Genomic DNA, 16,133 nt, shown 5'->3' on the forward strand with positions numbered 1-16,133 from the left:
GTGGGGGCTCGGAGCTGTGAGTGTCCCTTGGCGGCTCCATCCTATGCATAAGGGACTTGTCACCACCTTGTCTTGTGAGGTTATAAGCCACTCTCAGACCTAGTGGCTTTAAGGCACCGGCCATGAATCTGTGGGTCAGCCGCTTCCTCCTGCCAGGGATCTCTCCTCATGGGATGGCCTGGCCACTGCATCTGTAGTTGCATGGGGCCATGGAGCTGAGCTCAGGTGACCACGCCCGCATGCCCGGCACTAGGCTGTCTGTCCGCCGGGGTACAGGAGAGAGGGCTCTGAGGATTGTCCACTGGGCTGGCACCGTGCTGGTGGCAGGGTCTGTGAGACACAGAGAAGGCAGGTCAGAGGCCTAGGCTCGATTTGCCCCTCCCACACACCCCGAGCCTTCCTTGTGGATGGATCCAGAGGGTGGAGAAATAGGATCCATCTTTTGATGGGGGAAAATGTCACTTTGGGACTAGAGAGATAGTTCAGGGGTTAAGGCTCTGACCCTGCATGTGGCTGACTGGGGGGTCCGTTCTAGGTACCGTATCACCAGATTAATGTCCAAACATCCCCTACTCACCCCCCCCTCCCACACACATACCACCCAGCCTGAAAAAATCACTTTGCAAAGAAATAAATATAAATACAGGGAGGGACAGATGGTCATTTTAAAATCCTGCATTCATCTGACCTGGGTTCAATCTCCTGCATCCCATCCCGTATGGCCCCCTGAGCATCACCAGGAGTAAATCCCTGAGCACAGGGCCAGGAGTAACCCCTGAGCATCGCCAGGTGTGAGCCAAAAAAGTAATGGGGAAAAAAAATTAGGGCTGGAGCGATCAGATAGGGGGTAGGGCACTTGCCTTGCACGTGGCCAACCCAGATTCAATCCCCTGCATCCCATATGGTCCTGAGCCCCGCCGGGAGTGAAAAGCTAAGAGTATGTCCTGAGTGTTGCTGGCCCCAAAATAAACCCCCCCAATTTTTTTTTTTTTTTTACTCCTGGCCCTGTGCTTAGGGATCGGTTACTCTCAGTGGTGCTTGGGGGATGTCATGCAGTGTTGGGAATCAGACCAAGGCAGACATGCGCACAAGGATGGTCATTTTTACAAACACTTTATTCTTTTATATTTTCCCTAAAAAAATCCATTAACAGATTGGATTAACAACCAGTGACCAAGCTTGGTAGCCCTGGCTGGCTTTGTGGGTTTTATTGGTGGTGACAGACTAGTGTTCCTGGACGGGGCCTTTCCCAGCCCCAGCATGGGGGTTGTGGACGTCTGCACCTCTGCCCGCGTCTCCAGGCCAAAGAGTTAGGATTCCTCTCCTGCGTCTGTTAGAACCGTTCCCCACGCTCGGTCTGCAGCCAGGAGCCATGGACCATCCAGGGCTGCTCAGCTCTTTCACGATGTTCCTTCCATTCATCCACCGCAGAGCATGGAGACTTCTTGGCGCTGGACCTCGGGGGCACGAATTTCCGCGTGCTGCTGGTGAAAATCCGGAGTGGGAAGAAGAGAACTGTGGAAATGCACAACAAGATCTACGCCATCCCCATTGAGATCATGCAGGGCACGGGGGAAGAGGTGAGCGTGGCTGGCTGGTGGTGGGGGCGTGGGGAGGCGTCTAGGGAGGGACGTGCCCGAGGCCCCCCATCCTGCCGTGGAACGCCCAAATCTGCACGCTCACGTCCTGGTGGCCTGAAGGCCCCGGCCAGCTGGCTGGCTGCAGCCGTCTGCGAGGAGGGGGGCTTGCTCTGCACATGTTGGGCCGCGGTGCGGGGAGCGTGGGAAGCGGGGAGCCAGACCGGGTGCCTCCTCTCCTCCAGCTGTTCGACCACATCGTCTCCTGCATCTCTGACTTCCTGGACTACATGGGGATCAAAGGCCCCCGGATGCCTCTGGGCTTCACCTTCTCCTTTCCCGTCCAACAGACAAGTTTGGACAAGGTAAGTCTCACCCCCTGGTGCCCGGTGCCCGGCGGCCAGGGTGGGCTGCTCCCGAGGGCTCCTCCAGCCTCCGCCTCATCCGTAAGAGCGGGCATGCTCAGAGGTCACGGGGGTGGGTCGGGCTTGATGCCTGGGTCTGTGGTGTGATGGGACAGATACAGTTGCTTGTGTGGGCCACCCGGATAGCGTGTCCTGACAATTATGTTATGAATATCCAAATGGCCCTTGGCAAAAAAAGGTTCCCCCACCTGACTTTTTAGCTGGTATGGCATCATTGCCTTGCACGTGGCCAACCCAGGTAATAACTTCGTCCCTCTCGGAGAGGCCAGCAAACTACCGAGAGTACCCGCCCACACAGCAGAGCCTGGCAAGCTACCTGTGGCGTATTCTGTATGCCAGAAACAGTAACAAGTCTCACAGTGGAGACATTACTGGTGCCCACTCAAGCAAATCGATGAGCAATGGGATGACAATGACAATGCTATTTTATTTTGGGGCCACACCTGGAGCTATGACAATGACAATGCTATTTTATTTTGGGGCCACACCTGGAGCTATGCTCAGGGATCACTCCTGGCAGGATTTAGGGGGCCAGATGGGGTGCCCGGGAATAAACCTGATTTGGCTCTATGCAAATCAAGCGCCTTAACCTTTGTGCTCTCCCCTGCCCCCCCTGCTTTAGAGCAGGCACCTCCTCTGGGAAGCCCTCAGGCCCAGCACAGAATTCTTCCTGCTCCCTGGACTGGGCTGGCTCTGAGCATTCTTCCCAGAGCCGTCTCAGAGACTCTCAGCTGCTGGGGGGAGCAGGGGGTGGGAGGGAACAGAGGTTGGAGCCAAGAGCCCGGGCCCGCAGCCACAGCTGCTGTGGTGTGCCCGGGGAGGTGTGGGCTGGGAGGGGGCCAGAGGTGGCCTCTCAGCTGCCCCGAGGCCAGAGTTTAAGGCCGGTCACTGCCGTGGGAGGGACGCTAAGTGGGGCCTCCTGCTTCCGAAGCTGGTTTCTCCAGTTATGCTGCTGAGTTGGGCCTTTTCCGCCTCTCTTAGATATCAGCAGTTCTGTGGGGTTTTTTTTTCCCCCCAGTTCTTAGAGGCACCGTGTTTGCAAGCCCTTGGCGCCTGCATTGTCTTCACCATGACCACACATTTGCTCAGCCCTGGCCTCACCCGCTGCAAACTAAAGTTCCCTTTCGGTGGGAACTGTGCCTCGAGGGACTGTTTTCTGGGTACCAGTTCCTCAGGAGGAGGCCAGAACAGGGATGGCCTCCTTCACATCCTTTGCCTCAGTTTCTCCATCTATGAAATGGAGACGACAGACCAGCCCGCTACTGAGGCTGGTGGCCACTGTCCCTCTCCTAGTTTGGGCCTCGGCCGTCCCAGCCTCAGCGCTGGTGCCTTCAGTTTCAGCGTGTTTTCCCCACTAGAAGGCACAGAAATTGAACTTTTCTTTTTCTTTTTTTTTTTGGGGGGGGGCCACACTCACAAGTGCTCAGGGCTTACTCCTGGCTCTGCACTCGGGGCTCACTCCAGGTGGGGCTGGGGGACCATGTGGGATGGCAGGGATCTGATCCAGCGAGGCTGCATGCAAGGCCAAGCCCAGACTCCCTTCCCACTGTGCTGTCCCTCCAGCCCGGGACTGCAGCTGTGTTGCCCACCCAGTGTTACTTAAACAGGTCTGTCCCCACCCCGCTCGTGTTTCAGGGCATCCTGATCACCTGGACAAAGGGTTTTAAGGCAACAGACTGTGTGGGGCATGACGTGGCCACCCTCTTAAGGGACGCAATCAAAAGGAGAGAGGTAACTATGAAACGGTTTGCAAACCTTTTTCGGCTTATATATTTGTTTGGGGGGTAGTTGACTATAAAAATCATAGATGCGGGGCTGGAGCGATAGCACAGCGGGTAGGGTGACCCGGGTTCGATTCCCAGCATCTCATATGGTCCCCCGAGCACCGCCGGGAGTAATTCCTGAGTGCAGAGCCAGGAGTAACCCCTGAGCATTGCTGGGTGTGACCCAAAAAGGAAAAAAAAAATCATAGATGTTTGAAGAAGAACAAATACCAGATGATCTCACTTATTTGTGGGATATAGAATAAGAGAAGCAGATTGCCTAGATTTCCTGGAGCCTTGAGGATAGAAATAAGAACAAGGAAGAAAGGGAGAAGGGAAGGGGAGGGGACAGGAGGTAATGGACCCTCAGGAGGGTAGAGGTGAGGGGTTTGTATATCTAAACCACAGAGCACTGGAAGCAGGAGACCCCAGCTACAGCAGCTAATGGCAGGGGGAGGCCGGGAAGGAACCTGGGTCAGTGACAGGAAAGTTGACACTCGTGGTGGGTTTGGCATTCAACATTGTATCCCCAACACTCTCTTGTGATTGACTTCATAAATAACAGTACCGCCATAAAAAAGTTAAAATTAATTTTAGAAGGTCATAGCTGTGTGTCATAAGGGCTTGGAACAACGCAAGTCTTGTGCTCTGGGTAACAGAGTTTCCGAGGCCAGCTCTGGGCGGAGGCCCGGCTGATGTTGAAGGAGGGCTTGTTCCAGAAAGGGGGTCTCTCCAGTCAGTGGAGGAGCACTGGAAACAGGCTTAGTGAGAGAACGTCAGGTAATGCGCCTGGACTTTCAGCCCCAGTGCATTTGACTGAAGCCGGTGGATACAGGCAAGGCAAAGCCGTCCCTCCCCTAATGCAGGGTCACTTCCTTCCCAAAGGAATTCGACTTGGACGTGGTGGCTGTGGTCAATGACACGGTGGGGACCATGATGACCTGCGCTTACGAGGAGCCCACCTGTGAGGTCGGACTCATTGTAGGTGAGTGTCCGGGACGGTCTCTCCCGCCTCAGTGCGGACAGCCCCTCTGCGGGACCTCCATCCTACTACTCCATCCTCCGTGGGCGTGTGCATCTGTCTGTCCGTCATGCCGCTTCGCTACCCTCGGAGTCTGGTCCTGGACCAGGGCTGCATATGTCTCCAGGACTCTCTCCCCACCCCAAGGCTTCACCTAGTGCCCAAATGGTCAAGAACGGGGCTCCCAAGGACCTTGGATCCAGATGGTCCTCACGGCTGCTGGGCAGGGTGTGTGCGCGGAGCTGACCGAGACAGTGGGGCGAGTCTCTCTGGCTTCTGGAGAGGTTCTGGGTGATGGTTGCAGAACCCCGAGGCTGGGAAGGAGGCAGTGCCCGGCCCTCCTGGTCCTACCCTGACCATGGACAGGCGCCATCTTGCCTTGAGCAACCACCACTGTGAGGGGGCCACGGCCACTGAGGGAGGTCCTAGAACGTTTCCCTGCTGCCTTGGCGGGTTTTCCCCTCACAGTGTAGACACGCTGGGGAGGGGTCTGTACCTGCATGTCCCCCAGGAAGCTTGCTGTGTTTTTTGTTTGTTTTTGTTTTTGCCAGGGTGGAGTTGGCACACTTTGCAGTGCTCAGGGCTTACTCCTGGTTCTGTGCTCAGGGATCATTCCTGGTAGGGCTCAGGGGACCACCTGGTCAGCTGCCTGCAAGGCAAACACCCTCCCTTCTGCACTGTGCTCCTGTTAGTATCGAGACCACTCCTCACTATTCAGAGAGACAAAGAGTCCAGTGGGACTGCAAAACACACACCAAGACTTTATTATTCCAGCTAGCTGGGGCCGAGCTGTCCTGACGAAGCAGGAGGTCAGAGCTCGAACCCGATGGCTTACAGCCAAGGGCTTCTATAGCCATCCTGGGCACACAGGCCTCAGGAGCAAGCTCAAAGATAAACAATTCCAAAGGCAGAAATAACTTCAAGCATTTCATAAATGAACAAAAGCATACAAGAACAGTATATCAAGAAAACATTCCCAATTAGGAAGACATTCCCAATTCCCATACATCAAGAAAGCAAGGCATTCCCATACATCAGGAAAGCGTCTTATCAGCTTGACACAGGAGACAAGACACGGGTGTACCGGATCCTGCTCTGTGTCTGTATAAACATCATATAAATATAAATATATTTATATAAATATAAATATAAACACAGTAGTTTTCTTACTCCATTAACTCAGTCACGCGTCCTTCCTGGCCAGGGCTGCTTCCCACCAAGTGGTACAGTCAGCCAATGAGCTCAGTGAAGCCATATATCCTTCCTGGCCAGAGCTGCCCCCTGCAGTCTTTACGACCAGGGTGAGAGGAGATGAGCTAACTGCTTCTCACAGCTTCATCCCTGAAACATTGTTCTCAGGTAAATCATTTCTCCAGGGTAACATTGCACCTAGTGTTGGGGTGGTGCGGAAGAGCCCCCATTTCTCAGCCAACATTTGCTGCCCCACCATGAATCAGGTGTGGGGGTGCAGCCCTCCAGGCTGCTGAAAGACCTGTTCGGTTAAATCCTGTGAAGATTTATAGGGAGCAACCCAACAGTTGTGTTTGGGGCCTGGCCCAGGACTCTTTTGTCTCATGCAAAGCTGCCGATCTCCACCCAGCCCCGCCCTTCTGCTTCTGAATGGGCTTAAGTGGAAATGCTACAGCACAGTGACACAGCACATTCTCCTCTGCAGGGTCAGCCCGCCCGACCGGGCAGCCTGCTCAGCACTTCCTGGGCACCACCTGCTGCCTTCCAAGGCCACTCTGCTCTTCCCTGAACATCTGCCCCCATCCCCACTCCTCTTTGCTCAGAATTCCCCCGGGCTAGGAGGGGGCACAGGCTTTTGATTTCTTGGTAAGCACCTCCCATCTCTGAGTCTCTCTCTCTCTCTCTCTCTCTCTCTCTCTCTCTCTCTCTCTCTCACACACACACACACACACACACACACACACACACACACACACACACACGGAAGGAAGCTAAGAAAATAAAAACACTCCAGTCACACAGTCAAAAGGAACCACTACATCTTCCAAGTTTCTTTCAAGGGGAAGGAAGTGTCAGGGGCTGGGTTCTAACTCACCAGTCCACCATTTGCCTTGTATATGTTGGGGCCCCTGGGTACCACAAAATAGAGAAAGAGAGTTGGAGAGGAAGGGAGGGGAGGAAAACATCAACCTCCGTAGAATGACTGCACTCATTTGTGGGATATAAAATAACATAGTATGAGACTAACACCCAAGGACAGTAGACACAAGGGCCAGGAGAATTGGCCCATGGTTGGAAGCCTGTCTCAAGCGCTGGGGAGAAGGCAGCTGGGATAGAGAAGGAACCACTAAGTCAATGATGGTTGGAGGGATCATTCGGGATGGGAGATGTGTGCTGAAATTAGACAAAGGACCAGTCATGATGGCCTCTCAGTATCTATATTGTAAGCCACAATGCCCCAAAGCAGAGAGAGAGTAAGAAGGAAACTGCTTGCCATAGAGGCAGGGGGTGGGGGTGATGAGAGCGATTTAAAAAAATTTTCTTTTAGGGGCTGGAGAGATAGCACAGCGGGTAGGGCGTTTGCCTTGCACGCGGCCGACCCGGGTTCAAATCCAGCATCCCACATGGTCCCCTGAGCACGGCCAGGGGTAATTCCTGAGTGCAGAGCCAGGAGTAACCCCTGTGCATCGTGAGGTGTGACCCAAAAAGCAAAAAAAAAAAAAAATTTTTTTCTTTTAAATGTCACAGTCGGGGCCCGGAGTGATAATAGTACAGCAGGTAGGGCATTTGTCTCAAATGCGGCCGACCTGGGTTCGATCCCCGACATCCCATATGGCCCCCCGAGCACTGCCAGGAGTGATACCTGAGTGCAGAGCCAGCCAGGAGTAACCCCTGAGCACTGCCGGGTGTGACCCAGAAAGAAAAAAAAAATCACAGTCAAACAAGCAGTTAGTTTGTCATCAGGTTTATTCAGAAACGACAGAAAGGCAGTTTGCGCTGTCTCAAGGCAGGTACGTAAGACTTACCAGCGTGAGAGCTGGACCTGGCTTCTGTAGCCTCCGAGGGCCGAGCTGGGGAACGAGAAGCTTCTAATTTCCTCTGCACTGCCCAGGTGGCACCACTTCCTGCCAAGGGGCAAGGCACGCTGGATCCTGTAGTCTGCTGATCTACACGCACAGAAGTTTGTTCCAGCCTCTCAGCCTCGCTTGAATGGGGTTTGCATGTGACTGCAATAAAGGCTGTAGATCAGGAGGGTGGGTCTGCACTCTCTCATCCCATCCTGGAAGGCCTGTTGGTGCCTGAGGGCTTTGCTTCAGGGCATGTGGTCCTGGGGCCAACCTCTGTCACACCGCCAGCTCAGTCTCAGGCCTCCACTCCAGCCCTGCCTCCGAATCTGGTTCTTAATAGGGCCCCTGCCCCAGCTGATTCAGGGGCTTATTGAAATACTCAGGTTTTTTGCTCCTTTTAAAGTGCCGGGTCCCCAATCTTGGATGTGTTCGCTGTGAAAACTACTCAGAGTTTCAGAAAGCTTCTGGACTCCCATGTTCAGAGCCCTCGGTTTCTGTGCCTGATCCCTGTCATGAACAAGAAACAGACAGCCCCTCTCGGCACTTGGGGGCTGCAGTCAGAGCTGCCCTGGTTTGGGGAGATCCGGAAATGGAGGGGGGTTGGCTCCTGCCCCCTGGGATTGTCCCAGCACACTGAGTGCACCCCCAGAGAGACGTCTCCCCTCCACCCTCCTGCTCCCAGAGAATTGTCGGATCTTTTTGAAAGTTCTGGTGTGAAAATGGAGATGAGGAGAAAGGCCTTTGTTTGGGGGCCATACCTGGCAGCACGCAGAGGCTAAGTGGGGTTGCATGCTGGCGGTGTGGGGGGGTCAGGTGGTGTTGGGGTCCCAACCCAAGCCTCCCTGGGCAGGCCACGGGCTCCGGCCCCTGGAGCCACCTCCACAGCCCTAGGGACACCTGCGCCTTTGTTCTGGATCGCAGGGCGGGGATGGTGACAAGTGGCCATCCACGACGTGATAGTAGCCAGTCCCCCAGGCTGGTGCTTTCTGCCAACGTGTGTGTGTGTGTGTGTGTGTGTGTGTGTGCTTGTGCGTGTGCATGCGTGTGTGTCTGTGTGTGCCTTTATCTGTGGAGAGAATGAGAGAATCCATTCTTCCTGAATGTCGCCTCAGACTTCTGCCTCTGACGAGATATTGCTCAGCGCAGTGTAGACATCCGAGTCTCGTGGCGGGTTTCTTCCCAGGGCAGCAGAACTCACAGGGCGCTTAACCCTGACTTGCCTTTCATGTTTATCTTCAGGGTTCCCTGGAAAACGTTGACAGGGCGTGGGAACTGGTGGCTTTTCAGAAACATCCCCCGCGTCTGTGGAGTCTCAGGCCTGGCCCGTCACCCCCCTCGGCCCTCGTCTTGTGTCTTCCAGGGACCGGCAGCAATGCCTGCTACATGGAGGAGATGAAAAACATCGAGATGGTGGACGGCACCGAAGGGCAGATGTGCATCAACATGGAGTGGGGGGCCTTCGGGGACAGCGGGAGCCTGGACGATATCAGGACAGACTTCGACAAGATGGTGGACGAGTACTCGCTGAATGCTGGGAAGCAGAGGTAATCCTCAGAGAGGGGAGCAGGGCCCGCCTGGTGCCCACTATAATGGAGGAAGCGTCCAGAAGGACGGGGGTCTGAGAGGCATGAGCAAGACCTCTCAGATCTGCTCCTTCCCCGACGTCCCCCGCCCTGGCCGGGGCCGCCTCTATGCCCACAGGCCAGGGGACCAGCCTTGGCTGCACCACTCCTCTCAGCCACCATTTTCACGCCGGGACATTCTGACTTCCCACTTGCTCTGTCTCTCGCCCCTTGGGCTGATAGGAGCCTCTAGTTTTATTTAGTGGATGGGACCAGCCTTTGTCAAAGGGAAGGAAGGAGATGGACAGGCTCAAGCCTCAGGCGCCATCTAGTGGCTCCGGGGCGCGCTGCAGCTCAGGTTTTGGGATGGTGCCGGTCAGAGATGCTAATAATCCGTCTCAGCACCCGGGAATTCCGTCATCCCCCGTTAGGCCCACATTGTGCTCTCCAGGCCGAAGGAAGTCTGTACTAGACCCTCAGACATAAAGCTCTTCTCGAGTCTCCATCTTGGGCTTCTGCAAATACGTCTCTGCTGTACCTCATTCCAAGGCCTTCTTTGAACCAGCTTAGAGGTTTTTATTGAAGTGTCATGAGGGAAGGGAAGAGAGGAGAAGCCAGAATTTCCACCAACACGACTCTGAGATGCCCATAGAGAAGACTGGGGCTGTGTATTCCCGAGTTTCTGGTTCTGGCACCTCCATGGCGCTCTAAACTCCTGTTGGAAGGAAGATGGGCCCGTGCTCCCCAGGAGCAGAGCGAGGCCTTGCTGGATGGGTTGAACGAACAGCTAGGTGGGAACTGGGGGTGTGGCCACTGCCGCCCCGCTTGGTTTTCCTGTGGCCCACACACCCTTCCAGAAGGACACCCGTGGGCTTTTCCCTCACACGAGGACTCCAGGATTAGGTGCATGCACTGGAAGCATCGCTATTGTGTCCTTTCTGGGTATCTTTGTCCATGGGCAGGGCTGGAATGAAGCTGCCCTCAGGTGTGTGATGACTCCTGCATTCCCAGCCTGGGGATCTTTCATTCTGCTGGCCTTTGGGCTCACGGTCCAGGGACTCTCCCGCTGTCTTCATCGGTCCCGTAAATGCTCAGTTGAGTAGTTTGTTGCTTATTCTGCAGGCGTTTATGGAGCCCTTAGCAGGAACCCTGAACCTGTGGTATCATAGGCTCTGCGTTGTCCGGAGGCTTTTCGGCAGGGGTGATTGGGGGGGGGGTGAAGCAGAGTGTGAGGTGACTGGCAGCAAAAGCTCTCCTGGGAGGGGGAGCCCAGCCTCCCAGGGGGGTACCAGGGGGCTGAGAGTTGGAGGAGGCTGAGAACTGGGTGACGTGCAGTCTGATGAGCCCGCAAGCCCAGGTGGCGTGGTTTTGCTTTCGACCCCGGGAAGGTGGGACATTGTGACATCTGTCGTGGGGCAGACTCCAAGGGACAGTCAGATGCAGGGAGCCAGGGAGCCAGACGCCTTCAGTGCCCTCCTCCTGCTTCAGGTATGAGAAGATGATCAGCGGGATGTACCTGGGCGAGATTGTGCGCAACATCTTAATTGATTTCACCAAGAAGGGCTTCCTCTTCCGGGGCCAGATCTCGGAGCCGCTGAAGACCTGGGGCATCTTCCAGACCAAGTTCCTCTCCCAGATTGAGAGGTGAGTCCCAGGGCCTCCTCTGCGGGAGCCATGGGGGTGGAAGGGACGCCCCCAGAGTCACCAGGGACCATTTCTGGGTCTTGCCACCTCTGAGCAGGCTCTGAGCACTTATGCAATGGACTCCTGTCATTTTTTTTTCCTTTTGGGGTCACACCTGGCGATGCACAGGGGTTACTCCTGTCTCTGCACTCAGGAATTACTCCTGGAGGTGCTTGGGGGACCATATGGGATGCTGGGAATTGAACCCTGGTCGGCTGCGTGCAAGGCAAATGCCCTACCTGCTGTGCTATCACTCCAGCCCCCCCAAATACTTTTTTTTTTCTTTTTGGGTCACACCCAGCAATGCACAGGGGTCACTCCTGGCTTATGCACTCAGGAATCACCCCTGGCGGTGCCCAGGGGACCATATGGGATGCTGGGATTTAAACCCGGGTCGGCCGCGTGCAAGGCAAACGCCCTCCCCGCTGTGCTATCACTCCAGCCCCACCCCCCAAATACTTTTAATGTTGGAGCATTAATGTGATTTGCGGGTCCACTGCTGCATTAAGGGCGTGTTGCAGATATTTGAATTGAAAGGGCTTTCAGTCCCCCCGAGCCCAGAGCTGCTAGCTTCGGCCCTCAGCAGTCCCTCTGAAGGCAGCCCCTGGATCTGCACGCTCTGTCACACTCCACACAGCACTTGTTGCTTCTTCATCCCAATCCCCCATTTTCCTCGGGAGCAAGCATTTCCCCTTGTCTTTGTTATCTTCCACGGGCAGCCGTGAGAGAAGGTGGAAATGCGCAAGGTGGAAATGTGCTTGGCACTGGACAGATGGAAGCATTCTTGTTGGGTGATGTCTACAATCCATGATCAGAGTAGAGTGATGATGTCCTCTGGGAGTGGGGGCGTGGGCCCCACATGCTGGAGTCGCAGTACCTTGTACTCTTCAGCATACACTTGGCAGTTGTGTATCAAAAACCCCTTGACCCAGAAATGTATCCTGAAGGTAAACTCAAGAGTTAAAGGCTTGTTAATGGAACTTCATCCGTGTTACTTTATAGTATCGAAAAACTACAGACAATGTAGCTCTCACCATATACCCCTGGCATGGACTGGGGGGGAGGGTGCAGCTTCCGGGGCTCAGTTCAGGAGGTGGTAAATGGTTGAGAGGCTTGAAGGAGGGAAAAAACAAGAAAATGAAGGACAAGCTCATTCACTTATCCTAACAGATTTTTAATGCTTATCTAGAGAAGATCGATTGGAAGAAAATAGCAAAATGCCAAACCTCCAGTGTTGAGGTTCTGGATAGTTGTCATTTTCCAATTTAAAACTTTTCTGGATTTACCCTATTCAGAGATCAGGCTCGTTCAGGGTGGTATGGCCATAGACTGGAGCGATAGCACAGCGGGTAGAGCGTTTGCCTTGCACATGGCTCACCTGGGTTTGATTCCTCCGTCCCTCTCGGAGAGCCCAGCAAGCTACTGAGAGTATCCTGCCCGCACAGCAAACTACCCGTGGTGTATTCAATATGACAAAAACAGTAACAACAAGTCTCACAATGGAGACGTTACTGGTGCCCGCTCAGGCAAATTGATGAACAATGGGATGACAGTGCCACAGTGCTACCCTATTCAGACAATTCTTTTTTCTTTTCGGGTCACACCCGGTGATGCACAGGGGCTACTCCTGGCTCTGCACTCAGGAATTACTTCCGGTGGTGCTCAGGGGACCATATGGGATGCTGGGAATTGAAACGTAGGTCGGCTGAATGCAAGGCAAACACCCTCCTCACTGTGCTATTGCTCCAGCCCCCGAGACAGTTAATTTTTTATTTATTTTTATTTTTATTTTTATTTTTTTTGCTTTTTGGGTCACACCTGGCGATGCACAGGGGTTATTCCTGGCTCTGCACTCAGGAATCACCCCTGGCCGTGCTCAGGGGACCATATGGGATGCTGGGATTCGAACCCGGGTCGGCCGCGTGCAAGGCAAACGCCCTACCCGCTGTGCTATCGCTCCAGCCCCAATTTTTTATTATTTTTTTAAGTTTTATAACTTTATTAAAGTCATTAGTTAAGTTACAAACATTCACTATTCCAACACCAGTCCCAGCACCATTGGACCTTCCCATCACCATTATTTCTAATTTTTCTAACCACCCCTTGAGCCTGCCCCCACAGCAGGCCCTCAATAATTTATTTCATATTGCTTGTTATAAATAATTTGCTAAAAGGATGATAAAAAATGTTTCCTTAGAAGAAATTAGTGAAGATTGTTGTATCTCACCATGGAGCCCGTAAGCCCTTGTATAAGAGATTACTAAGATTTTGTTACAGATTAAGCCTTCTGTGCTTATATTTTGTTATTTGAGATTGGTTGCCTTCTACATTACATCAATCTGGTGTGCTATTCCTGGTTTATCAGTGTTGTAGAATTTGAAATGTTGTGAGGTGCAAATGCGGCCACGTGCTCCAGGGTGTCCAAAATAGGGTCATGCAGCTGAAGTTAATAGTTAATTTTTATTTTTGAACACAGGAGCTTTTTTTTTTAAATTATTTTATTTTATTTTTGCTTTTCGGGTCACACCCAGTGATGCTCAAGGGTTCCCCTGGCTTGCACTCAGGAATCATTCCCGGAGGTGCTCGGGAACCATATGGGATGCCGGAGATCGAACTGGGGTCAGCCGCATGCAAGGCAAATGCCCTACCCACTGTACTATCTGGCCCTGGAGTTAAATTTTTAACTGGGTCGCTTTTGGGGGCATGTGCATGACTGCTGGAGCCTCTGGAAGTATAGGGAGATGGGGGAACATAGCCCATCCCCAATTCCTTGAATGCCTGGAGATCACAAAACCTGCATACCTGAGTTTTTCAACAGATTCATTTCTGGACGAGGCTCATCCGAGCAGTGGAGTCTGGCTGGAGCATGATGGCGAGTGTGGAGGGTTTTGGCTGCCGGGGCCCTGTTTGGGTGGGTGCTGGACTCACCCACCCCCTCTGGGGTGCCCCGGATGACTCAGCCCTGCACGGAGTCTGGGAGAAATTCTGCCACTTGTCAGTCTTTTTGAGATTTATTTATGAGTTTCTGGATCGTGGCTGGTGAATGAGCTTACTTGGCCCCAGAGGTGATCGCGGGCGTGACTCCCAGTGGCAATTTACTATGTCATGCTATGGAAGGATTTTTAAAAAATATTTATTTTTTGGTTTGGGGGCACACCCGGCAGTACTCAGATATTCTTCCTGACGGGGCTTGGGGGACACCAGGGATTGAACTTGGGTCAGCTGTGTGCAAGGCAAGCGCCTTACCAGTTGCACTATCTTTCCGGCCCCAAAGGATGATTTTTTTTTTAAATGTAAACTTATTTTGTGTTTTATTTATTTATTTAATTTATTTATTTGTTTATTTTTGCTTTTTGGTCTCACCCGGCAATGCACAGGGGTCACTCCTGGCTCTGTACTCAGGAATTACCCCTGGCGGTGCTCAGAGGACTGTATGGGAGGCTGGGAATTGAACCCAGGTCGGTCACGTGCAAGGCAAATGCCCTACCCACTGTGCTATCGCTCCAGCCCTGTGTTTTATTTTATTTTGAGGGGCCACATCCAGCACTGCTTGGTGTCTCTCCTTGGCTCTGTCCCCTGGAGCTCCCTTTCCCGGTGTCTGGGGGAGCCATTTGGTACTTGGCTGGGATCCCACCTCCTGCAAGCCAAGCTCGGCCCAGTACACACTCTCCAGCCCCACAGATGTTTTGGGGAACAAAGCAACCCCCTGGGTCAGTGCAGTGACTTGCTGGGGGACTGTCCTCTCTACGAGGCTACTCTCCGCCCGCCTCACCCTCACCCTGATTCTGCCCGCAGTGACCGGCTGGCACTGCGCCAGGTCCGGGCCATCCTGCAGCAGCTGGGCCTCAATAGCACGTGCGACGACAGCATCCTGGTGAAGATGGTGTGCGGGGTGGTGTCCAAGCGAGCCGCACAGCTCTGCGGCGCCGGCATGGCTGCCGTGGTGGACAAGATCCGGGAGAACCGGGGGCTGGACCGGCTCACTGTGACCGTCGGCGTGGACGGGACCCTCTACAAGCTTCATCCACAGTGAGTGCGGCACCCCCGGGAGGGGGGCAGGGGTGGCAGCTGGCGGCTGGCCCCCCGCAGGGCAAGGCAGCTGCTCCCCCTGAGCCGGCCACCTGCTGGGTCTCAGGTCACTTCCCAGCTGCTTCCACTGACCCTCTGCCCGGCCCGCGTCTTTTGCAGCTTCTCCAGGATCATGCACCAGACGGTGAAGGAGCTGTCCCCGCAGTGCAACGTGTCCTTCCTCCTGTCCGAGGACGGCAGTGGCAAGGGGGCCGCCCTCATCACGGCGGTGGGCGTCCGGCTCCGGGAAGAAGTGAGCATCTGAGAGCCCCGGGCCCCAGCCCGCTGCCCTGCCAGCACTTCACGCTTCCAGCGGTGACCCCTCTGCTCCTGGAGCCGTGCTGGGGGGTGGTGGGGGCTGCCGGCGCCCGAGCCCACCCACACCCCCCCGCCAAGGCAGGGGAGGAAAACCCAATACAACCCAACTCACTGGCGCCTAACCTTAGGGTACAAACACCGAGTGTGTGCTGTTGATCTCGCCTGCCCTGCCACTCTGCATGGTTTGATTTCAACCTGGTCGTCGGTCCCCCCTTGCGTGTGACGTGTAGTGGCCACCTCCCCCATTTCTAATTTATGCATTTGTCCAGCAGTGATGGGTCAGCCCGCCAGGAAATGTCCCCTCGGCCCGTCGCTGGGGACACATCCTCTGTGTGACATGTATTAATCACCAGCAGACACTGCCGGGACTCTTCCAGGGGTGATGCTGTCTGGCGAGCCCAGGTCCCCCTGGGGGACAGGTCAGCAACCCCACCCCCCCAATTGTGTGTCCGTGGAGCTGGTTCGAGCCGCACCTGTACAGTGTCCCTCTTCCTTCCGTCTGTTCTGTGGGGGGAGGTGGGTGGTCCTTTGGGCAAGTGTCTCGTCTTTATTTGGATCAAAGAAACCTGCCCACACACAGTGCCCTCATTGGAATTTCCCATCGCTTTTGTGAGCCCTGTTGTATGACCCAGTAAACTTTGTACCAAACCAAAGACCCCTGTGATGCTTGCTGGGGGC

The 16,133-nt window shown here is 54.3% G+C and overlaps 1 protein-coding gene across 1 annotated transcript in view; it reads left to right on the forward strand.

The window, feature by feature from the left end:
* The window catches only part of HK1 (hexokinase 1), a 65,322-nt gene extending 49,214 nt beyond the window's left edge, over positions 1-16,108 (forward strand). Inside the window, exons 11-18 of the mRNA XM_004617115.2 lie at positions 1,432-1,580; positions 1,823-1,942; positions 3,638-3,733; positions 4,651-4,750; positions 9,185-9,368; positions 10,875-11,030; positions 14,865-15,098; positions 15,258-16,108. Of these exons, the coding sequence (XP_004617172.1) occupies positions 1,432-1,580; positions 1,823-1,942; positions 3,638-3,733; positions 4,651-4,750; positions 9,185-9,368; positions 10,875-11,030; positions 14,865-15,098; positions 15,258-15,402 (1,184 nt within the window). The 3' untranslated portion in view covers positions 15,403-16,108. The remainder of the gene's footprint in view (positions 1-1,431; positions 1,581-1,822; positions 1,943-3,637; positions 3,734-4,650; positions 4,751-9,184; positions 9,369-10,874; positions 11,031-14,864; positions 15,099-15,257) is intronic.
* Positions 16,109-16,133: the final 25 nt, after the last annotated feature.

This window comes from Sorex araneus, chromosome 5 (genome assembly GCF_027595985.1).
Source record: "Sorex araneus isolate mSorAra2 chromosome 5, mSorAra2.pri, whole genome shotgun sequence".
Lineage (NCBI taxonomy): Eukaryota > Metazoa > Chordata > Mammalia > Eulipotyphla > Soricidae > Sorex > Sorex araneus.